At 59.2% G+C, this 22420-nt stretch overlaps 6 protein-coding genes across 6 annotated transcripts; all 6 read left to right on the top strand.

Moving 5' to 3' along the window:
- Positions 1–413: 413 nt before the first annotated feature.
- Positions 414–2552, top strand: LPMP_170250 (hypothetical protein; the record flags this gene model as incomplete). The annotated part of the gene is made up of 1 exon (XM_010699414.1): positions 414–2552. The coding sequence occupies one exon, from the start codon at positions 414–416 to the stop codon at positions 2550–2552; it is 2139 nt and encodes a 712-aa protein (XP_010697716.1).
- Positions 2553–3574: 1022 nt separating this feature from the next.
- On the top strand, positions 3575–4123 carry LPMP_170240 (histone H2A, putative; the record flags this gene model as incomplete). The annotated part of the gene is made up of 1 exon (XM_010699413.1): positions 3575–4123. The coding sequence occupies one exon, from the start codon at positions 3575–3577 to the stop codon at positions 4121–4123; it is 549 nt and encodes a 182-aa protein (XP_010697715.1).
- Positions 4124–7613: 3490 nt separating this feature from the next.
- LPMP_170230 (NADH-ubiquinone oxidoreductase, mitochondrial, putative) lies at positions 7614–8444 on the top strand (the record flags this gene model as incomplete). The annotated part of the gene is made up of 1 exon (XM_010699412.1): positions 7614–8444. The coding sequence occupies one exon, from the start codon at positions 7614–7616 to the stop codon at positions 8442–8444; it is 831 nt and encodes a 276-aa protein (XP_010697714.1).
- Positions 8445–9382: 938 nt separating this feature from the next.
- Positions 9383–11842, top strand: LPMP_170220 (hypothetical protein; the record flags this gene model as incomplete). The annotated part of the gene is made up of 1 exon (XM_010699411.1): positions 9383–11842. One exon carries the CDS (start codon positions 9383–9385, stop codon positions 11840–11842), a length of 2460 nt encoding a protein of 819 aa, XP_010697713.1.
- Positions 11843–13729: 1887 nt separating this feature from the next.
- CYSB (cystathionine beta-synthase) lies at positions 13730–14809 on the top strand (the record flags this gene model as incomplete). Its single annotated transcript, XM_010699410.1, has 1 exon — positions 13730–14809. One exon carries the CDS (start codon positions 13730–13732, stop codon positions 14807–14809), a length of 1080 nt encoding a protein of 359 aa, XP_010697712.1.
- A 3685-nt stretch (positions 14810–18494) lies between these two features.
- LPMP_170200 (hypothetical protein) lies at positions 18495–22226 on the top strand (the record flags this gene model as incomplete). The annotated part of the gene is made up of 1 exon (XM_010699409.1): positions 18495–22226. One exon carries the CDS (start codon positions 18495–18497, stop codon positions 22224–22226), a length of 3732 nt encoding a protein of 1243 aa, XP_010697711.1.
- Positions 22227–22420: the final 194 nt, after the last annotated feature.

The raw sequence follows: 22420 nt of genomic DNA, 5'->3' as shown, positions 1-22420 counted from the left end.
ATTCCTTTTCCCACTCTTCTCTCTCACGCGTGCGTGTTCGTGCTTGCCGCTTCTGCACGTGCACCACAGCGTTGCCTTTTTCACAGAAACGATAGAGGCAAAGCGAGGCAATCGAGGGAGACACACAAGCACACACACACACACAGGGTCCGGGCAGTGCCACCACAGGAGAGAGCGCCGTGTCACCGTTGACACCCACCCCCCGCTTCTTCCAGTCCCACCCCCGCCTCAGCAATCACGCTGTTTCTCGCTCCTACGCTTTCGATTACCTCGTTATTAGGACAGAGATTTCATAGATTCAGCTACGCATACATATACACCCTTGAGCAGCCGCCCTCCTCCCCCCTCCTTGCATCGGCTTGTGTTGCGTCTGTTCCTCTCACTGGAGCGCTCGCGTAGGGACATGTGTTCCCATGACCGACGCCACACCGTTGTTGCAGGCCACGCATGCCAACTGCGTGTGCCCCGTGTGCCTGGACGTTTTCAAGGAGCCGGTATGCTTCCTCTGCGGCCACATCCTGTGCCGAGCCTGCGCTCTCCGCTGTATTGCAGCACGTCCGCGGTGTCCGCTGTGTAATCACGCGGTGCCGAACCCACGCCACTGTGTGCCGCTGCCTCAGCTCTCCCTTTTCTGTATATTGGCGCGTGAGGTAGGGCTGCGTGCCAGCGGCCATCAGCGGAGGTCATCCGTGCAGAACGCAGAAATGTGGTTTTCTAACAGTGGCCATGCTTCGTCTCTGAAGCGACAGCGAGGCGCCACCGGGGATTATGTTCTTGAGGAAACGCAAGAAGACCACCACACGCCGCGGTCGCCACGGGGGTCACGGTCCCCACCACCAGAACAGCGGCCCTTCTTTATATTGCACGTGCCTCAGGCATCACACAGCGGCTCGAACGTGGGCGCTGCTACCGAGAGCGCCACCACAAACCCTGCTAAGCAAGCAAATCTACCGGAGCTTCTGTATGATGCCGTCGACGAGACGCAGCGACTGCACGGTGAGTCACCTTCGACATCACCGCCGATGGTGGGAGAGGATGGTGCTCTCTTGGGCGAAGCGCCGCACCCCTCGATCATTGCTCAGGTCACCACATCTTTGCCGTCTGCCGGCGCGCATTGTGCCGAGGGTGGCGGCGTGCTTGGACGAAGGCAGAATCAACCACCGACATCCCCGTCGCCCTCAGCACTGTCATCCTCGCCTGCGCCATTCTCCACCCCCCTTCAGCTGCTACGCACTCGCCTTGCTGAGCTCTCAGATCAGCTCGATTCAACGCCACGGCTGAGCTCGCTACCTCCCATCGCAAGTGCGGTGGTCGAGGTGGCGAGCGTCACCGTCGTAGGAAGTGCCGTAGAGTGCAGTGGCCAGGCATCTTGGCGAGCCCTCCCTGCTGAAGATATTTCTGATTTGAAGAGCACCTCTACATGGAACCTGTGGAGACGCGGCCAGGGGGTGATACACTGCACGCTCACCCCTCCTGCAGCACGGCTTCTGGCACGGCAAGCGAGAGTAGCTGCCAGGCCAGGTGAGATACAGATGGAGGCGACGTCATCAACCGCCCCATCGCGGTTTGGCGCTTCCACTGACACTGTCGGGTCATTCTTGCACCGCTCCGGCTGTTGCGCCCTCTGCAGCCTTGACGTTGTGCAGCGCACGGCGGTGCGACAGCGTCTGCAGCGGCTCCTGCGATCCCCAACGGCGCACTGTGATCCAGCTGAGTTGGCCGCGCAGACGGAGGAGAGCCTCTCGCGTTTGCTGGGGCCGCTGTGGGGTGTGTGCTGCGCGGTGCAGGGCCGCAGCAACAACAGCGCTCGAACACGGGTGCCGCCGAGCGGAGAAGAGTACGCGACAACCGAACTCGACGCGACACAAGGGGAACACCGCTGCTGTGGTCGCGACGTGGTGACAGCGCACCACACCGCGGGCGTGGCGCATCACAATTGCCTAGCATGGGCGGGACTTCTCGACTTCTTCACCGATACATCTCGCGAGGACCTCTCCGGCGCCGCGGCTGCCGGAGTGAATCTCGTACCCGGCACGACCGCGTCGCTGCACATGACGGTGCCGCTGGAGGACCCTTTGGAGGTTCTCGCGTCGCACACATCGGGCCGCGTGGCTCGATGGCAGCTGCTGGCCGCAACTTTGTGGCACAAGCAGAGACGGGAGGTGGGTGCAGAGGGTAAACCACCGCAGTATGTAAAGACCTCTGGTGGAGGCAGCACAGAAGGCCCGCTGATGACCCCGCATTGTGCGCTGTGCGAAGGTGATACATCGCTGGTGGCCTCCAACTCTCGCTCTTTGACTTTTGGAGGCGGTCTGCGCGCGTGCGAGGGCAGCTGTGGCCAGCAGTTCCACTACCCTTGCGCTCTGCTTGCTGGTGCCTCAGCCTGCCTAGTATTTGGCTTGGACGATGAGCACAATGTGCTGGCCGCCAGTGCAAGCGGATGCGTTCGCGATCGCAGCGCTAATGAGAAGTGCCGCGGGCGAGGACCTTCAGTGGAGGTTTGGTGCGGGATCTGCCACGAGCGGCACAAGAGCCGCTGCCGACGTATGTGAAACGCAGGTGTAGGAGGGAGTTGGCAGCGTTGCGAGCGTTGTCCACTTTTGTCTGTAGCGATGCGCCTGTACACTCAGTTGTCTCTCCCTCTCTCTCTTTCGAGCAGTGTGGGGGATGATGGCAGTGGTTGCTCTTCTAGTTTCATTCACGTTTTCTCTGGCGCTCTTCTTCTCTCGGGCATTCTGTTGCTCTCTCACGCCCATGTCCCAACTCCTCACCTGCCACTGCAGGCGGTGACGCAAGGTGTCGTTGCGCAGTAGTGCGAGGCTAAATAGGGAAAGAGAAGAGTGGCAACAACAAGATCGGAGGCACCCATACACGTGCACTGAGCATGCACTCCTACGAGCGCCGGACACCCCAACTACCCCGCTACTCCTCGCCATGGATTGACACGTCAGCCAAAGCACACACGCGTGCATCGATTTCCTTGGGGGGGGGGGGAGGGGGGGGTTCGACAATGACAGCGACCCCCCTCTCCCCCCCACCCCCCCACTGGCGGTTCACCTTGTACGTATTCGCATTCTCCGCTCTCCCTCTCTCTCTTTCCACACCTTTGCCATTCATCCTCCCCTCCCGCCCAACACCCACATACCCACACGACACCAACCTTGTGCGCTGCCGCCCTCTATCTGTTTCCTTTTCTGATCGCCTTCTTACCACGCAGTCCATCTCTCGCGCACTGCTCGTCTCTGTTTCTTTCTCCCCTCCACCCACCTATAGATACACACCTACCCACGCACCTCCCCACCACTTCGCCGTCACACCAGATTTACAACCACAGCGATCCTACACCCGCTCTCTCTGTTTTCCCCCCTCCTCCTCCCCCTCCCCCTTTTTATCTTTTTATCGTTTTCGGTCTTCGCTCTCTCCTGCTGTGCACCCTACGTGCTGCTGGACGGCTTTGCACACTTGCCCAGCCGCTGCGGAAAACAGTACAGCCGAGCTGCTAGAGCGGCACTTATCTTTCTCGCTTTTCTCTTTCGAGCTCCCCATACCACGCCCCCCCCCCCCCCCAACTACAATGTCCTATACGGAAGAGGAACCCTCTGGCGTCCCGCCAATCCCGCCGCAGCCCCCAATGATGGGGCCTGGCTCTGCGACGGCCGATCAGACCAGTGTCGTCTCGGGCGGCAAGCTTGGAGGCAAGGGCAAGGGCAAGGGTAAGGGTAAGGGTAAGGGCAAGCGCGGTGGCAAGACTGGCGGCAAGGCTGGCCGTCGCGATCGCATGTCGCGCGCCGCGCGCGCCGAGTTGAACTTCCCTGTCGGTCGCATCCACTCTCGTCTGAAGGAGGGTCTCTACCGCAAGCAGCGCTGCGGTGCATCTGCCGCCATATACTGCGCCGCTCTGCTGGAGTACCTGACGACAGAGGTGATCGAGCTCTCCGGTGCGGCGGCGAAGGCGCAGAAGACAGAACGCATCAAGCCGCGCCACCTGTTGCTTGCCATTCGCGGCGATGAGGAGCTGAATCAGGTAGTGAGGGCGACCATCTCGCGCGGCGGTGTGGTGCCAAATCTGCACAAAGCCCTCGAGAAAAAGTCCAAGAAGAAGAGCGCCAAGCGTGCAGCGTAACCACTTCGCCCCGCCCTCTCTGTGAGATGGAGTCGCTGACCAAAAGTAGAAGAACGCATTGGCGCGCTCATGTGCCTCTCTTGAGTGTCGCTGTGCATACACTGGTGCGTTGGCATGGACTGGGGAGAGCTGATCCGATAAGAAGGTCGCAGAGGTGTGTGCGCCTTTCCCTTATTTCCATTTTGGCGTTATCGTTGTCATGGCGGCAGTGGGATGGGTGACAGCTTTGTGAGGGGTTGTGGTGGTGGTGGTGGGGAGGGGTAGAGCTGGATGACCAAGTGAGCAGGCGAACAAGCGTGGTTGTCTGTGTAGTTGCTCTGTGCAACACAAGTAGGCGCTGCCCGTCTGTGTATGGTCTGTCGCGGCGAGAGGGGCTGAGGGGAGGAGGGGGGGACAGGGCTCTGCGGTGTGCGCACAAAAGGCGAAAGTCTAAGCGAGACACGTTTTGCTTTTGCGTGCGTGCGTGTGCGTTTACTTTCCGCTACACACGTCTGCTTCACAGATCAATACACAACCTGGGGAGGCGGACAGCGCGCGTTTTTTTCCTTTTCCTTCCTTGCGGCATGTTTCGCGCCTCCTCTTCTCCATCCCCTCATCTCTCTCGCCTCCCCCCTCTTCGCCCCCTTCTCTGTCCCTCACCTTCGCTGTCGCTCCCTCTCTCCCTCCGCACTTCACCTCTCCTTGAGCGTTAGCCAGCCTTCATCAGGACTACTTCCAACACTTTCTACATAGATGGTGCCTCTTTTATTTTTCTCCTTGCTGGTGTTTCCTCTCGCGTTTTTTGTCTCTTTCGTTGCCCGAGTCGCTGAGTACATCTTTCTCTGTGCATCTTCGCGATGACTGACTGTACGTGTATCCAGAGAGGGAGAGCGAGATCGGCTTCTGCCGCAGCAGCGGAGGTGGCAGAGTCAGAGCCGGAAGTGCACGAGCCAGCGCAGTCATCTCTTGATGTGTGCGTGTGTGTGTGGCGAAGAATGGTGATGATGTTGTGGTTGTTTTTTCATGTCTGTGGCCGCGTGAAGTGCGCGGTACGCCTCTTTATTTCATTTTGCCCTTCGCGTACGGTACACACACACACACGCACACCATATCGTACGCGTACAGCTGCACCGACGTAGACTAACTTCGTCTCTCCTCCCACTCCCTCCGCTCCGCTGTTGCCCACGCCTCCCTCTTTCCCTTTCCCCTCTTTGCTCTCTCCCTCTCCTTGTTGGTCGTTATTTAGAGTTCTGCGCGGCTGCGCGTGAGGCGCGTCGTGGCGGGTCCCCCCCTTTTAAACGCCGGTGGTCGCCTTTTCCTTCTCTCTTTTCAGTTTTTTTTCTCTGCCCTTTTTTTTTTTGCCCCTGGCTGCCCACGCGGACGTTTTCATTTCGTGCTGATGTGCGTCTCTCCATTTCTTCTGCGTGCGTGTGCGTGCGTGCGTGCGTGCGTGCGTGAGTCCGAGTGGGAGGCCCATCGCACCTCGAGACCCTACGTCGGCAAGCGCAGAGGGACACCCACTGACCAACATAAACCTAGTGGCTGGCGCGTCACCCGTTCTCTCTCCCGCGCGCACGGAAGATAGAAGCTGCATTGCCAACAGCTGTTACTTCAGCATGCTTCACACTGCATGCATCTCGTTTCATCGTTGGGGCAGGGTGGTGGTGGTGGTGAGGCACGTACCTGGACGGACACGCAGGGTGCAGGAGAGACACCGGCACTCAGGCCCGTGCCCACGTGTACATGCTTACGCGGTATTCGGTGCGAAGAGCAGGCATGCGAAGGACAGAGAGGCGAGCCCGTTGACGCTGGCAGTGAGGATGCCTCGCTCCTCTTTCACGTCTTTGTGTCCGTGTGCGGGTGCGGCTGTGGGTTATGCGTAAAAAAGAAACAGAATTGTGATGTGCAGCGAGGAAACGAAAAGGCATAGGCACATCAAGAGAGGGGAGAAGGTCTGCGCAGACGTGAGCCGAGTTGCGTTCGCGCATCTACACGTAACGACGGAGAGAGAAGAGGAGGAAACGCGTTGTCTCTCGATCTGGCGTGGTTCCCCCCTCCCCCTTTTCGCAAGTTACAGACGATGTCTTCCGTTTACGAGCCCGTCTTGGCTAAACTATCGAGGGAGGAGATGGACGGCTGAGTAGGAAGGGGTTCTCGGTCCTTTGAAATCTGCCCCGCATTTCAATGATCTCTCCGTGTTTCTCACTCTCCTCTCGGAGCTCTGTGCACCGAGCCCCCCTCGCTCTCCCCTCCTCTCCCCCACCACATGTTCCACGAGGTGGAGAGGAAAAGCAAAGACGGTGTTCCAGTCCCCTTCTTCGCGTCTGGCTGACGTGCACTGCGTAGGCACGCGTAAGCTTGCACACATGTGCTTATCTCTGCCCTTTCTCGTTTTCGCACTCTGCCCCCCCCCCCCCCCCCATCTCCTCCTCCTCGCTGATTTGCCACCATCTCCGGAGGGCACCCGCAAAGCAGCAGTAGACACCGATTGCCCACACCGACACGCCTTCGCCGCAACACTGACGTAAGCAAAGGTGGCCTCCTATCTGATTCGAGCGACTGCTCTTTTTGACCTTACGCCCCCACACGCACGCTCGCCATACCCTCCCCATTCCTTCACCGGTTCCTTAGAGAAGCCCACGCGAGCAGAGTGTGCCCTTTTTGCAGCTGGTCAACGCGATTTGTCCGTCCTCTCCGCACGCCTACCTCCGTCGGACTTCCCTCAGCCCATTTTCTCTAGCAAAAAAGCGTGTGAAGTGGGGTCGTGGAAACGAGCGAAAAAAAAAGACGGAAGAACGGCTCGCCGTGTTACTCGTGCTGTCTGTACTTCTTCCCTTCTCACCGCTGGGGGGGGGGGGTAACGGCGGCCTTCCTGGCAGGGGCATTCCCATTTCTGTTTGGTTTTACCGTCTTCGCACATACCCGCCCACCCGTCCACGCCCACTTTCTCCGTCACGTCCGGCATTCTCAAGTCTGGTTTCTCAATTCAGCGCCTTTCTCTCCCTCTCTGACGGCCATAGTCGTCACCACATTTACTACGAGCACTGTACTACCGCCTCTTTTTCCTCTTTGGCTCTTCTCTCTCTCTCTCTTTGCCATCTCAGCCAGTCACTAACGTTTTCGCCAGTACCAGCGAGCAAGTCGCCTTCTCCCAGCCCTCTCCGCTCTTACCTTCCGCCGCCTTATACACACTCTCTTCCTCACCATTTCTACCGTTGTCTGCATCTGCTGCGTGTCTCTCTCTCTCTCTCTCTCGGCGTTTGTGTGCGTGCGAGCGATGTCGCTCCCTCCCCTTCCTCTTTCCTGCTGACACCCCTTTTCGCTGCTTCGGCGTTGTGCTTCTCTTCTTACCCTTTGTGGTCCGCAGTCGTTGTTCAGTACTCGTACTGGCCGCCCTTCCTGTGCTCCCGTAGCTCGCGCTTGCTTGCTTCTCGCCTCATCGTTTCTTTCTCTTTCTTTGGCTGGATACCGCTGTCAGAGTCCCATGCTGCGTCTTACCCGACTGGCCTTGATGGCGATGCGCCGCGCCACTGCTGCCTCTGGCTCCGCGGCGGCGGTGGCGCCGACGGCCGACAACTCGCTCACCAGCGCGGCGCTCCTCACGAATACATGCGCCATCCACGGTGAGGTGCGCCACCACAACACGGACTACGACAACACTCGCATTCCGTGGGACTTCACCACAGCCAGCTACGAGAAGATTTATCACGAGATCTTGCCGAAATTCCCACGCGGCAGGCGAATGTCGGCCACAATTCCGCTACTTCACCTTGCCCAACAGCAGCAGGGCGGATACATCCCGGTGACGGCTATGTACAAAATTGCGAAAATTTGTGAAGTGCCACCGATGCACGTCTTCGAGACTGTCACCTTCTACTCCATGTTCAACCGACACCCAGTCGGCAAGTACCACATCCAGTTCTGCCGCACCACCCCGTGCATGCTGTGTGGCGCCGACGAGCTGATAGAACGCACTATGCACTACCTGAACGTGCGCATGCACGGCACAACGAGTGACGGCCTTATTACAGTTGGTGAGATGGAGTGCCTCGGCGCATGTGTGAATGCACCCATGCTGGTGGTGAGTGACTACAGCAACCCACCGAACTTCTCGTACGACTACGTGGAGGACTTAACGTGGGACAGCATCAAGACACTCGTGGAAGACCTCCGTGGCGGAAAGCCTTTCAAGATCGGCCCGCAACGTCCGGATCGCAGGTGCGCCGAGCCGGCAGGTGGGCGCACATCGCTCCTGTTCAAAGAACCCCCAGGCCCGTACTGCCGCGACTTCGACGCCAAGCCGGAAGAGAAGAAGGCGGACGCCGCCCCGCCCAAGAAGTAGCGCTGCGCTTTCCTTCTCTCGTGCGTGTGTTTTCCTTCTGTTTTGCTTCCTCTGCCTCTGCGCACGCTCACGTCTGTGCGTGTGTGTGGGTGTGTGTTGCAACCACCATGTCTGTAGAAGGAACGAACGCGACGGGAGAAACCCGTCGAACGCTCACTTACACACACATACACACACACACATGCTAAGGCATGGGGAGGGGGAGAGGGGCCTGTCCATCCGCGAGCAAGCCACTTTCTCTCTTTGTCTTCCCCGGGGGCGTTCATCTCTCTCTCTCTCTCTTACTATCAACAGACATTTTGTGTGTGCATGCGCGTTTATGGGGAAGGGCGGGTGAGGCTGGATGGAGTTCAGTGGTGAAGGGCACATCGGGTGCTGCGCACACGCCTATTCTCTCTCTCTCTCCTTTCCTCACTGATGGCGCTCCATGGTCATGTACGGGAGCCGATGCGTTTGGTCCTCCACCGTGACGTACAACCCCAAGCGACCTCTCTCTCCATTTAGGCACGTGTGGGTTGTACGTGCGGATAGACGTCTGCGTTTGAGCCTCACGGGTCCTCTGCACTTCTCTACCTCTTCCCCACTTTCTCCCATTTCATAAGCGCTGCTCCTCCGCCCCTGATCACCATCCCGGTAAGCCGACACAGTCGTGGATCTCATCTCCTCGCGCAACCGCACACCGGCAGGTGCGCAGCATCTTCTCTCTCTCTCTCTGTATCTCGTCTCTCTTCCCCCCCCCTTGGTGGGCACACGTGTGCGTGCATGCATGGCTGAGAGTATTTGTGCCTTCGAGTAACACATAGTTGACCATACAGACAAACTGCCCAAGGGAGAGAGTGAGAGGGAGAACGCTCGCACTTGATCTTACCTGCACCTACACCGACACCTCTAACACCAACGACCGAAAAGTTCAGGACAACAGGCCGACGTCTTTACCAATGTCAACCCCGCCGTCCCAAGTGTCTGGCGCGGCCGGCTCCGCGACGTCGTCTGCAGCCAGGCAACCAGACGACGTCTCTGGGCTCATGGCGGCAATTCAGTGTGTGCTGGCAGAGCATAATGTTGCGGATGCTCGGTTCATTCTCGAGCTACCACCAACGGTTGCCGTTGCCGCGACTACTGACGACGACACCGTGCCGGTGATCCAGCAAGCGGGTAAGGTGTCATCGGCGACTGCGCCGATCGGTTCTCCTGCCTTGAACACTGGAGGAGGCGCAGCCACCACTACGCTTCTGATGGGGATGCAGACCACCCGCGCTACTACCCCACCTCCTCTACCTGAGCATCAGCGACCCCTACCGCGCGCTCGGTCTCCAGCGCAGCAGCGATCTCCAACTCGGCAGCACCACGAGTCTCCTCTGAAGAATCTCTTTTTCTCATCCTCAACTCTGCAGCCAGGTGCCCCTGAGCTTAGTGACAGCGTGAACTCGCTCGGCTCCACGGCACGCCCAGCGCCGAACGCGACTGCCAGCGATGCGAGTGGAACCCGGGTTGCACCAGCTGCGATGATGCAGAAGGAGACGGCGAACACCATCCCCGCACAACAGCTGACTCAGTCGCGTCCGCCATCTCCGGGGGGCCCTGTTGATACCCTCACATCGGACGACGCCGCGGTTGTTCTCACAGGCGAGGCTACCGCAGGGATCTGCCACGTGTCACATCAGCTCGCGCATGACATTGCAGTAGCCGAGGTTCAAATGACACGGAGGGAAATTCTGCAGTCGTTTGTTGGCCGCAGCGCCATCCTCGACAATAGGCGACAGCGCGAAGCCCAGATGCAGGCTCAGGCGTCAAAGCTGTCGCTGAACGGCATTCTGCATCCTACAGTGCCATTCAAGACTGGTGCGACTGGCTCAACTACTCGGCCGTCTTCACAGCCTCGCCGTGGTACTGCAACCCCAGCGGAGAAGACACCTGTGCGCGAATTCAGCGCTGATGCCACCATCTCTAGTGGCTCAGTGGCGAGCACGCTCTCCACCGCCGTATCGTCTCCCTCTCCTCCGGAACCACCACAGCCGCAGCGTCGCGGCGTCGTGCGCCTGACTCCTCCGCCGCCGAGTGTGTCTCTCAACAGCGGTGGCTTTGGCGTCCGCGATCCGGCTGTGGGGGATAGCAGTTCCCTTCCCTCGCTCATATCATCTAAGAAACCTGCCGTACCTGGCAAGACGCCCATCTTCAGCATTCTCAACAAGGATGGGACTCGGTTGCTCGACCATGGCGATGCCGAGGTAGCACTTCGGACATCGTTGTCTGGAGTGGTACCAACCGGAAGCACATGTGTAGCTGCAACGGAGGCGGCTACGAATGGCTGTGGGGAAGCAGAAGCGAGTCAACCCACCAGCAACAGCAACAACGGCAATAACGGCACCTCCCACCGCCGTCACTCACGCCCTGGCAGCGTATCCCTCCTCGCCGACGACCGCGCACCGCCGTCGCTGGTGCACGAGCCGCTGCTTGGGACGGCGGCAGAGGAGGAGGCGAACCGACAGCGCAGCATTCTTGTGCAAACCCAGCCTCGTGCCGCCATGCCACTGACTCAGCCGTTGGAGGGTTCCAGCAGCAAGGTTAGTGGAGGGGCGCTGCCGAAGCTGTGGTCGGAACAGAGCAAGGACAACGCACGTCGCGCCTCGCAGCTGCATAACCAGTCGCGTCTATCGTACACGACTCAGCCGGACAACCTGCCAGTGTCCTCCAAGACGGTAACCACAGCTGAGGTCGGCAAGCACCAAACCGGCGCTGTCAGTGCTTTCTCCGTATCGCCTCCCCGCTCGCCGTGTTGGTCGCCGACCTCTTCAGCGGACACCACATCTGCTCGGGCTTCTCTGCGTGCCATGCTGCAGGAGCAGCAACTGCTGCAGGACGCCAGCCGCCGCGCCATGGAGGAGCACAATCGTCTCATGCAAGCAACTCGAGTCGCACGGGCGCCGGCGACCGCGTCGCCAAATTTGTTCGACACATCGAAGACCCCGTCGGTGGCGCTCGTGGCTCCACTAGTGCGCACCACAACGGCACCAGCCGGCGCCGCGGCTGCCGTACCGGCGGCAACGAAGGAGGATGACACAGCGTTCCGGAAAGCCGGCATCCCGCCCTCACCGCGAGCGTCGCCGCCAGGACACAATGCGAGTGGCGTATCCACGCCCAATGCATGCGGTATTCACGTTGTGAAGTTTACACTTCCCCACGCAGAGGAGGCGCGGCAGGCGGCGGTGCAGCAACTGTGTCGCAGCTCCTCCGGGACGCAGCACGTGAATAGCAAGGAGCGCTATCGAGCTCTCCTGGCCGCGCAGCAGAACGACTTCACCACGCACGAGGCGAAGTCGCAAAGCTACAAGGAGCTACTGGACCGCGCTGTGGAGTTCAATCGCTACCAGCAGCAGCAACGATCCAAGCCATCTTAGAGGGCTACCCAGCCGGTGTGCACCGAAATTTGTGTCGCTCGACGGCTCGCCGCGGTGGTGGTAGTGATCAAGACGCGTCTTCGTGTCCGCACCTGCCCGAGCAGGAGGGCTTATGTACATAGAAGCCGCGTAACGCATGTATTATTCTCGAGGACTCTTTCTGTAGGGGGTGACGTACACAGGCGGATATGAAGTGGGACTGGCTGGGATGCACGCAGAAATGGACCACGGCAAGCGCACACAGGGAGGAGGGGGGAGCAGCAGCAGCAGCACGCGCTGGCCACGAAATTTTCCCTGTTCTCTTTTGATGGTTGTGTTGTGGACGACATGCCGCCACACAAGACAGGGAGGCGAGCGAAAAACATAAAGGGGCACGAATAACGACAGGAGGCAGAGGGAAGAGGGAGGGAGACAAAGGTGAACGGGGTGAGTTGATACCGCAAGCGAAAAGGGCGAGAGCAAGAGCAGCATCATCGACAAGAAGGCGACTGCTCCTTCTCCCTCCCCCGCGCGCCTGTGTGTGTGTGTGTGTGTGCGTGTATGCTGCTCTCCCCCTCCTCGTCCGACCTCTCTCTACTTGACTTCTGGCGTGGGCTTTCGCTTCCGTTACTTTTCACCGTCCTTCTGCGCCACTTTCGCTTATCCTTCATTCATTCATTTCCCTCTCTCTTTCTGTCACGCACAAGTGCGCAGGCGATGAGGACACCTTTCTCCCTCTCGCTCTCCTTCCCACTTGCATCCCTCCTTTCCCCCACATCTACTCACAACCCCTCCCCCACCAGTCGTCAGCAATTCTCCTCCGTTTTTTTTTCCTTTGCCTTTACGTCTTTTCGTTTCTCTCGTTTACCGTAATGAGAAATATGAGCAGCTTCGGCACCGCCGCCACACCAGCACGCAGATGCATACCGGGCGCCTCTCTCGCTCTCTATTCGCTCGCCTCGCTCTGCCACCGCTATTGCTGTACTCCGCTGCACCGCATGCCTTTTCTCGTTTATTGTTTAGTTTGTTCTTCCGCCGTATCGCTGTATACTCTCGCTTGACAACATATACCCCCTTACATCCCACCTCACGTCTTCCTCGCTGTCAACCTCGCTCGGCCTATCAAGTGAGAAACTCAGCGGCTGTGAAGAGGGAGGAGAGGGATTACGAGTGACTGCGTGGGCACATATATGTGTATCTCTCTCTCCGTGCGTGTGCGCACGTTTGTTAGATAGTGATACTTGTTCGTTGATCTCGCATCTGGGCGGCAGTTTTCTCTATGATGGTTGAGCGTGTGTGTGTGTGTGTGTGCGTAGGGCAGCCATCGTTGACGCCGACTAGCGCTGGAAAATGTCTTCAAAAGCGAAGAAAAATAGTCAAAGCGAAGTGAAGCGCATCACCGCTGTCTCTCTTGGGTGCCCAGCGCCTTTGCGTCTCTGTGCGTACACACCGACACGTTTTGTGAGGCTTCTTCCCTTCTTCTTTTCTTCAGCCACGGACACCATGCACTCACTCTGGGAAACTGCCCGTCATCGAGTGGCTCCATCGCTCTCTGCTTTCCAGTCGGTCCTTCCCCGCTCGCACTATACGAGCTGGCCAGCGGGGCAGGTGTTACCCCTCTCCTCCAACCCGCGTCACTGCATCGTTGTGCGTGCCGTTCTCATCCTCATCAGCTTTGCTCTTTCTCTCTCTCTGTTTCGCCCTGCACCCTCCCCTTTGCCTTCCGTCATGTGTCCCTTTTCCCCATTGTTTGTGTGTCTGCCACATCTCGTTCTCCCCGCCCTCCCCCTCCCCCCTTCCCCCTCCACCATAACAGCAACCGCCTTTCTGTCATCTCTCTTTTGCTTGAAACCGAGACTTATGGTTTCTTTCCGCTCCGCTTATTCTCTTGCCTCTCGTGAATCATAAATGACTTCCGCTAATCCCCACGATCACATTCTCGCTGACGCCCTTGAGGCGGTCGGAAACACTCCATGCATTCGGCTGAATCGTGTCCCGCAGAGACACGGCATTCAGTGCGAGGTCGTGGCCAAGTGTGAGTTCCTCAACCCCGGCGGCAGCGTAAAGGATCGCATTGGCAAGCAGATGGTCGCCGATGCCGAGAAGAATGGGACTCTCAAGCCAGGCTCGGTGATTGTGGAGGCCACGAGCGGCAACACTGGTATTGGCCTCTCAATGGCGGCGGCGATCCGCGGCTACCGCATAGTGATTACGATGCCCAAAAAAATGTCTCACGAGAAGGAGACGACCCTGCAGTCCCTCGGAGCCGAGGTGATCCGCACGGAGACGGCGCTTCCGCACGACCATCCAGACAGCCTAATCGGTGTCGCTCGCCGCCTGCGCGACGAAAAGGGCTACGTACTGCTGGACCAGTACTCGAACCCCAGCAACCCGGGTGCGCACTACGAGTTCACTGGTCAGGAGATCTACAATCAGTGTGGCGGCAAGGTCGACATGGTTGTCATCAGCGCCGGCACTGGTGGCACGATCACTGGTGTGGCCAAGAAGCTGAAGGAGCTCAACCCCAGTATAACTGTCGTTGGCGTAGACCCGGTCGGCAGCATCCTCGCGGACCCCGAACATGTAGGCGAACATGTCATGTACCACGTAGAGGGGATCGGCTATGACTTTGTGCCGGACGTGTGTGAGCGCAAGTACGTTGATCGCTGGGTCAAGACGCGCGATCAAGAGAGTTTTGACCTCGCCCTCGAGCTGCACCGAGAGGAGGGTCTTCTAGTCGGTGGCAGCAGCGGCTCCGCGATGGCGGGGGTACTGGAGGCGGCGAAGGACCTTCGCCCAGATCAACGCTGCGTTGTGCTCATGGCGGACGGCATCCGCAACTACATGGCGAAGTTTGCCGACAACAACTGGATGATCGAGCACGGCTTCCGGGAGGGTGTGGTGACCCGCCCCACCTATGAGGCACTGGCGAAGCAGCTGGAGGAGGCGAAGTCGAAGCTGGCGAAGTACGAGAGTGGCGCTCAGTAAAGCGACAACGGAAAGGGAAAGAGAGTGAGAGGGAAGAGGGAGGGGAGGGAGGCAGATGAGTGGGGGACTGGGCTGGCCGAGGAGATCACCACATAATCGCGCGAGAACCACACACACACGCGCACACACACAAAGAAAGAAAATGCAGCCACGATGCAGCAGCTTTCCCCACATCGTCCTCCCTCTCCCTCTCCCCTGCCGCTACGTAATGACCTGCGCGACGCACCTCCCGCTCCCGCCCCATGCCACCCACTTTTTTTCCGTTTATTTCAGCTTCAACTCCAACTCCCCTCCCCCTGTTGAATCCCACACTGCAGCATCACCTCTACCGTCGCGAGTCTTTTCTTTTTCTCTTGATGTCTTACACCACTTTGTCTTCACCCTTCTCCCTCTCTGTTTCATTGTTCTCTCTCTCTCTTTACCACCCCTGTGTTTAGTCATTTTTCTATATGACAATGCCCCTGACGCCCCCCCTCCCTCCCTGCCCTCTAAACACCATTCCACCTTCCGTCCCCCCCCCCCCCCCCACCACACAGGTGCACGCACACAGGCCGACACGTGTGCGTGCACCTGTGGGGGGGGGGGGAGGGAGGCGGTCAACACACTGAGTGGGTTAACTTCGCTTCTGTGTGCTTCCTTTCTTCTTTGATGATAAGTAAAACCATCGACTACCACCTTTTCTGCACGACTGTGCGTGTGTGTGTGTGCGTATGTGTCTGTCAGTGAGCACGTGCTTTCCACCTGTTCCCCCCCTCCCACCCTCTCCCCCCTGCTGCCACCATCTACCTACCTCATCACTAAACCTGGCTCAAGTAGATGGAGAGAAGCTAAGACAACGATGAATACACAAGGGACGGCGCACATGAGCCGTGGGCGGTGTGTGTGTGTGAATGCCTTTTCTCCTTCTCTCGTTACCTTCTTCACATCTTTTCTCCAAATTAAGAAACGTAAGGGCACCGCCATGGCCCATGTAGCACGCAGAAAGGAAAGCAGATGGATACTGAAGACTAAGGTGCGCCAACAGGTGCGCGCGCACCCCCCTCCTCTCCCTCGGGGCTCCGCGCAACGTTCAAGAGCGAGAGAATAAGCGCAGCCCCTTCACAAAAGGGGAAAGGAACGCGCCTTCGCCTGAACGAAAGACTCCAACAACAAAGAAGAGAGGGACGCGTGGAGGCCGAGGGGCAATACGCAAAATATGCTGCACCGATGTGCTGATGGTGCCTTCCCCTCCCCTTGTTCTTCTCTCCCGCCCGAAGCAATGGAGAAGATTCAAAGCGATCGCACTGCTGCGGGTAGAGGCGTACTTTACACCTCTGCCTGTGTGTGTCTGTGTCTTTTCTCTTCTCTTCCTTTCCTGCCTCGTTTCACGTCTTGACCCCCGCGATGACTGGCACTACTCCTCCCACTATCGCTCCAGAGCTACCTGACGCGCATTTTCACCCACACCTTCTTATTTTAAAAAGGGTGCCCGGTCTTTGCCGTTGTCGTCATCTTCCCTTTCTGTCTTCGTGCATTCTCACTAAGGCTACCATCAGCACACACAGTAGCAACAGCGAAGAGGGTGTGACACTGACATACTGCTCCCCTCCCCCACCTCTGCCCTTCACCTCTTGCGGCGCTAACTCGCTGCCTTCACTGCTCATTCGACGATGGTGTGAGGCAGCGTTCGTGTTTTGGCGCAGAAGGGCCATTCTCTTAGGTGACTCGACGTCTAGCCGTGGTCACCGTCTCGCTGCGCTGTGCAACCACACCACCGGCAAGTGGGGTGAATGTGTCTCTGGGCGTGAAGCTGTTCAGAGCTGGTGCGCTTTCCACCAACCTTTTCTTCGCCATCTCTGAGTGCTCTGATTAGGAAGAGAAGAGAGGGGAGGGGGGTGCAGGGGCTGGCGAGTGTCGTAAAATGGTAACGAGTTGTGTTTGTCTTCCGTCAAGGGAATGACTCGAAACGTTTTGTGCGTGAGCAATGTGTTTGGGGAGCGCTCATGAAGTGATACACCGTGCGCTTTTTACCCTTTTCCCCACTGAGCTTTGTGCGCTGAGCCTCTTCGCCTCCTACTGCCACCCGCGCAGCCCGCCTTATCTTTCCTCGCCTCCCATTCTCCCTCTGACGAGGGACGATAGCGTTGCGTTGCGAGCACCGTTGTTCGCAATCGCGAGAGTCCCATGCGCATCTACTCACTTCGTTACCTCTCTGGCCCATTCCTTTCCTCTACTTTTCTTATCTCTGTGCGCGTTGTTGCTTTACTCACCAAATGTCAGCTGCTGCGACTCTTACTTTCTCTTCAGCCCTTGTGCCCCTGTAGTGCTTCACTGCGCATCGTGCGTTCACCTCTCGTTGTATTTTGGCGCGGAGGCGGCGTGAAAGAAAAGACGAAGGCTGGCCGGAAGCCCGAAAAGTGGGGCTCTTGCTGGCACTTCGAGGGGCCTTCACCAAACACCAACACACACCCCTCAACCCCTGCCCCCTCCCCCCCATCTCTCTCTCTACTCACCTAGCCTTGGCACCCATTCAACGACAAGCTCGCCTCCACCTTCGCGCAAAGTTTGACCAGGAGAGGGGAAAGTGCTTCCTCTACGTCCAAAAGGAGAGGAGTATTTTGAAAGTAACCGCCACCCCCCTTCCCCTCCCCCCAACGCGACAAGAACAGCACCATCAGCATAACACGAAACGGAAAGCGAAAGGCGGAATCATTTTTCTACACCCCCCCATACACACACATACGCACACACACACACACGCGCATCTGCATGCGGTTTGCCTCTCCTCCCTCCTTTCCGCGCGCGACACACTCTTTCCCTTTCCCCAGCAGGATCACAGTCACTGAGATACACAAGCGACAACATACAAGAGCGAAAACGAAGATAAAGTCAGCAGAAGTGTGAGAGCTTGGCTTTTTTCCCTTTTCTCTTTTCTCCTTGACAACTACTCTTCATTCTGCCTATTGCCTCGTCGGGGTTTCACCTTGGTGGTCTATTTGGTCTATCGATCGCTTTCATCTCGCACCTCTCAGCGTGGCTGTGCACGTGTGCTTGTCTGTGCTGGCGTCTCTGCCTCAGTTTTGCGTTTCCACTCTAGTGCTCCCTTCTCTTCTTTGTTTGTCTCTCCCCCCCTCTCTCTCTCTCTCTTTTGTTTTGTTTTCTGTTATGTATTGCTGTCGCTTTTCTTCTCGTCTTTGCCTTCCCTCTACCCTTTCAGCGCATCTCGTTACGCCCCAGCTATCGACACAACGCCCCATACCGGTACGCACCCAACAGTCTGATTGACCACCGCCCCCCTCCTTTTCGTGTGTTCTCTTCAATTCCAAGCCCACGCCTCTCTCAGCACGTCCTCCCACGCGCGCGTTCTTCACCTGTTTCATCGTTGGTAGTGCTCGCCTCTCACTCTTGCTATATGTCTGCCTCTCTCTGTTTCTCTCTTAAGGCTTTTTTCCCCTCTTTCACGTCTTGGCTCCTCTTCCTGTTGTATTCGTAGGATTCTGCGGATCCGCTCGGGGCTACTTCTTCTCCTGCTTCTCTACCTACATCCACGCCTCCTCGCAGGTGCCGCCTTCCTCGTCCCTTGCCCACTGGCCCTTCCTATCATCTGTGTGCGTTAGTGCCCTCCTTGATCTCGACGGCGTGCACCACCATAGTAAGCGGAAATAGAGGGAAGTCGCACAAGTGGGTGGCGCTAGGCGGGGGCGTCATGAGGTCTGAAGACACGAGCACTGCCAATTCTCCTGGCTTAGGTGGCAGCACAAACCTGAGTCGACGTAATGACACCAGGAGCAACAGCAGCAGCAGCAGCAGTGGGCAACGCAGCTTTCCACACGTGGACAGTGCCTATTACCACGACATTATCAACCCAGCCGCGTCGTCTCCATTTCCAGACGCAGCCTTCACGACAGCTACGGCGGTGGCGGGTAACCGCGCCTTGACCGGAGCGTCTTCGAGTAGCTCAACCATGCACTGCGCCGCGTCGAGCGGGGGCCTTTACAGCTCTGCGGCTGACGCATCCTCGCTACCTCAGCACTTGCCGCCTCGCTGGTTGCGGCAGCCGGGCGCTTTGTCGCCTCCTCAGACTCCGCGACCGCACGACCAACAGCAGCTACGACTAGCTACACCGCAGCCATCGACGCATGCTCATGAAAACACCGAAGCGGCTACTGTTGCGAGTCGTCATGATTGTCTGGAGTCAGCCTCGTCATTGCCTCATGCAGATGGTCGAATCGCTGCAGCCGCTATCGCTACCGCTGTACCTGAGGGGTCGTCGTCTTCACCACATCGCCGGTCACACACGCGGTCCGAGGCGCGCCTATCCCCACCATCTGCTGCCCACCGACGCACCTTTTACTTTCGGCCGGTGCGCACCGCAGAGTCGGTTTGTGTGGCTACGACGGCGTCTTCTTCAGAGTGGGTCCTCCTGAACGTTGGCGGCCGGCTCATCACAACGACTGTCGGAACACTCATGGCGGACCCCGACAGCGTGCTGGCGTCGCTGTGTGCGTGCCTTATGTCTTCGCCAAGGCGGAGTGACAGCGTTGCCGGAAAGAAGAGCGGCTCGCATCGCAGGACAGTTGTCACATCACGGGAGGTCTCGGGACGCTGTGGAGCGGTCGCTGAGACAACGTTTCCTGAGGAGGAGGTGCCCGGGGGTGGAGCTCGGTGCAGCTCACCTGGGCGCGACATCTACATTCACACTGCCGACCTCGCCGACAGTCGTGACGCAGACGGCTTGCGCAACAGGTCATCTGAGAGCGGTGGCGCCTCCGCGGCCGGCGCTGCCTCCGTCGGCAGTGTCTGTGCGTCGCCGTCACCGGCTGCTGAGTATGGACTGTCACGTGTGCCCCAGCATGACGATGGTGGCGTGCAGCACGGTGGCGATCGTTCTTCTCCATTTTCTAGCCTTTACGCCTGCCACCGTCCAACGCACCGCTCGACTACCTCCGCTGCCTCGACATCAACATCTCCACAGTCGCCGCTGAAGCACCTGTCGCCTCAGCAATCTTTGCGTCCCGCGATGCGTGAATCGCGGCCTGACTACGTGGCTGCCCACACGACGCCGCCAGTTAGTCTGCCAGTGAATATCAGCGTTGGCGAGGGCGGCGACGGCGAGGCGGTAAGTCCGCAACAGACGGCCTCTACCATTCCCCTCGACACGGATGGCGCCAACGCCATCTTGCTTGACCTGGACGCTGACTACTTCCTACCGGTCTTGAACTACCTGAGGCATGGTGCCGTCATCATCCCGCACCAACTCAGCGTGGCCGGCGTGCTGGCGATGGCGGAGTACCTGAACGTGATGGGGCTAGTGCGGGCACTGCGCCGTCCACAGATGCCTCGGCGCGTGATGCTGTTCAGCTGGGGCTCTGGCAGCAACGGAGAGCTGGGGACCCACGCCACACGGGACGAGCCGACGCCGACCATGGCACGAGTGACGCCGTTCGGCGTGCGGGTATGCGAAATAGCGCTGGGGGCAAACTACAGCTGCGCCTTGAGCGACACCGGTAGCATATACACTTTTGGCAGCGGGGAGTGGGGCCAGCTGGGCCTCGGCGGAAGCGGGTGTCCTGTGCGCGGTGGCAGCAGTCCCCCAGGAGGTGGTGGTGGCAACGGTGTCGGTCAGGATGGCGTCGAGGCACCGGTGGAGGTGCTTACCCCACGCCGGATTCCACTGTTTGAGCAGCTGCCGGCGGTGCATGTAGCGGCCGGGTACGCATTCGCCATGGCTATTGTAGGGGGCCACCACGTGTACTTTTGGGGAAACAACAACCATGGCCAAAGCGGCCGCGGACGGAGCCACTTCGACTTGTCGACGAAGAAGGTAGAGGCGCCAGTGCTGGTGGAAACGTTGGAGGGCAAAAACATCATCCAGCTAAGCTGCGGCAGCTTCTTCGCACTGGCGCTGAGCGCGGATGGCTCCCTGTACAGCTGGGGATTGGTCGACTGCGTCGGCCTCGGCACACCGGAGGAGGTGGAGCGACGCTATCACGGTGTGCTCGGAGAGTCCCTTAGCAACGAACGCCGCGCTGTAGTGCTGACGCCGCAGCTGGTGACCGTGAAAGGCAGACGGCGGATCGCTCCCGGTGGGGCAACTGTGACTGTGCCAGAGCGTATTGTGCGCATCTGTGCCGGACAGTGGCACAGTGGCGCCATCAACGAGCACGGAGAGCTCTTCACGTGGGGTGTGGGATATCAAGGCCGGCTCGGACACGGCTCCAAGACGCCAGCCTACGTGCCGACGCTGGTGCGCGGCGCTCTTGAGGGCCATCGCGTAGTGGACGTGGCTTGTGGCTCTTTCCACACCGTCGCCCTCACCGCTGCCGGTGCCGTCTTCTGCTGGGGTGACAATGCGAGTGGGCAGTGCGGCACCACCGCGGGCAGCCCCGACGCCTTCACAGCGCCGTATCGGGTCGTGGGTCTTGAGTACGTGGCTGGGGGTGTTGCGCGCAGCATCGCTTGCGGCCGGCAACACACCGTCGTAGTGATGGAGGGCCCACAGCCGTGGTGCCCGCAGCCCTGCTGCCGTGTCGACTCTGCTGAGTTTGGGTGCCACTCCCATGCGCAGGTCTACTGCTTTGGCGAGGCAACCCGGACGGCAAACGCAAGCGGTTCGAGTGGTTCTTCTGTGGCCGCGGCTGCTGTGAGTGGTGTGGCGCGTGGCACTGTTTCCTCCGGTCACCTCGGGCTGCCTATGGCTGCCATCAGTGCAAGTGCTCTCCCCACCTCGCCAAGCCATGGTCCCTTTATGACGGGCGGTGCTGCTGCTGTGCTCCCGACTAGCTTGCCGCTGCCGTGGACGGGAGGCCATCATCACCCACACTATCAGCTCGTGCCCGGCCTGCAGATTGTCGATGTGCGAGGTGTTGTGAGCGGGCTGCACCACACCTTCGCTTACGTGGAGGAGATTTGTGCTGACGCACCGCGGGTCGTTGACTGCTTCGTGGATGCACCGTCCGCTACAGCACGCGGCTGGGAGCACCGACCGAGCTACACCCCTTGTCTACCACCGCTGCTGCCACTCCAAGGGGCATCGGCAGCGGAGAGTCATGTGAGCCACTCGGCGTTCGCATGGGGACCAAGCAGCAGCAGCGGCAGCGGCGGGGCAACCATCAGCTGGACCCGGTCGTTTGCGCCACCACCACTGGCATCGCAGCGGTTATTGTCCGCGTACCGCGACCCATGGTCAGATGCCCCGATTGAGAGCAGCACGGATAACATCAGCGGCCGCATCACACCCCTCACCCGGGCCCGCACGATGCACGCGAGGTTGTGGAGCGGCGGCTCCATGGAGGCGCCCTTCCCAGGTGCGGCTTCTCAGCAACAGCACCATCACTTGATGAGTCCTCTTGCGCGTAGGGAAGCTGCTGCGTACGTGGAGGTGAGTGGCACTACCGATGGTGAAGGGCGACATGGTGGCTCTGCTGGTGCTGTCTGAGTGGGGCCGAGAGACTACTCGGGGGGTTCGACAGCTCCCACCACTCTGTGTGTGTGTGTGTGCGGTGTGTGTGTGGGGAGGGGGAGGGGGAGGGAGAGGGGGGAGGGGGGGGGTGTCGCCGTCGTCGGTCGTCGACGAACGACGACGTACGTACGCGACGAACGTACGACCGACCGACCGACGTACCGTCCCCC

Source organism: Leishmania panamensis (genome assembly GCF_000755165.1).
Source record: "Leishmania panamensis strain MHOM/PA/94/PSC-1 chromosome 17 sequence".
Lineage (NCBI taxonomy): Eukaryota > Euglenozoa > Kinetoplastea > Trypanosomatida > Trypanosomatidae > Leishmania > Leishmania panamensis.
Note: the sequence above shows the minus strand (reverse complement) of the source record. Positions and strands in the feature narration are given on the sequence as shown.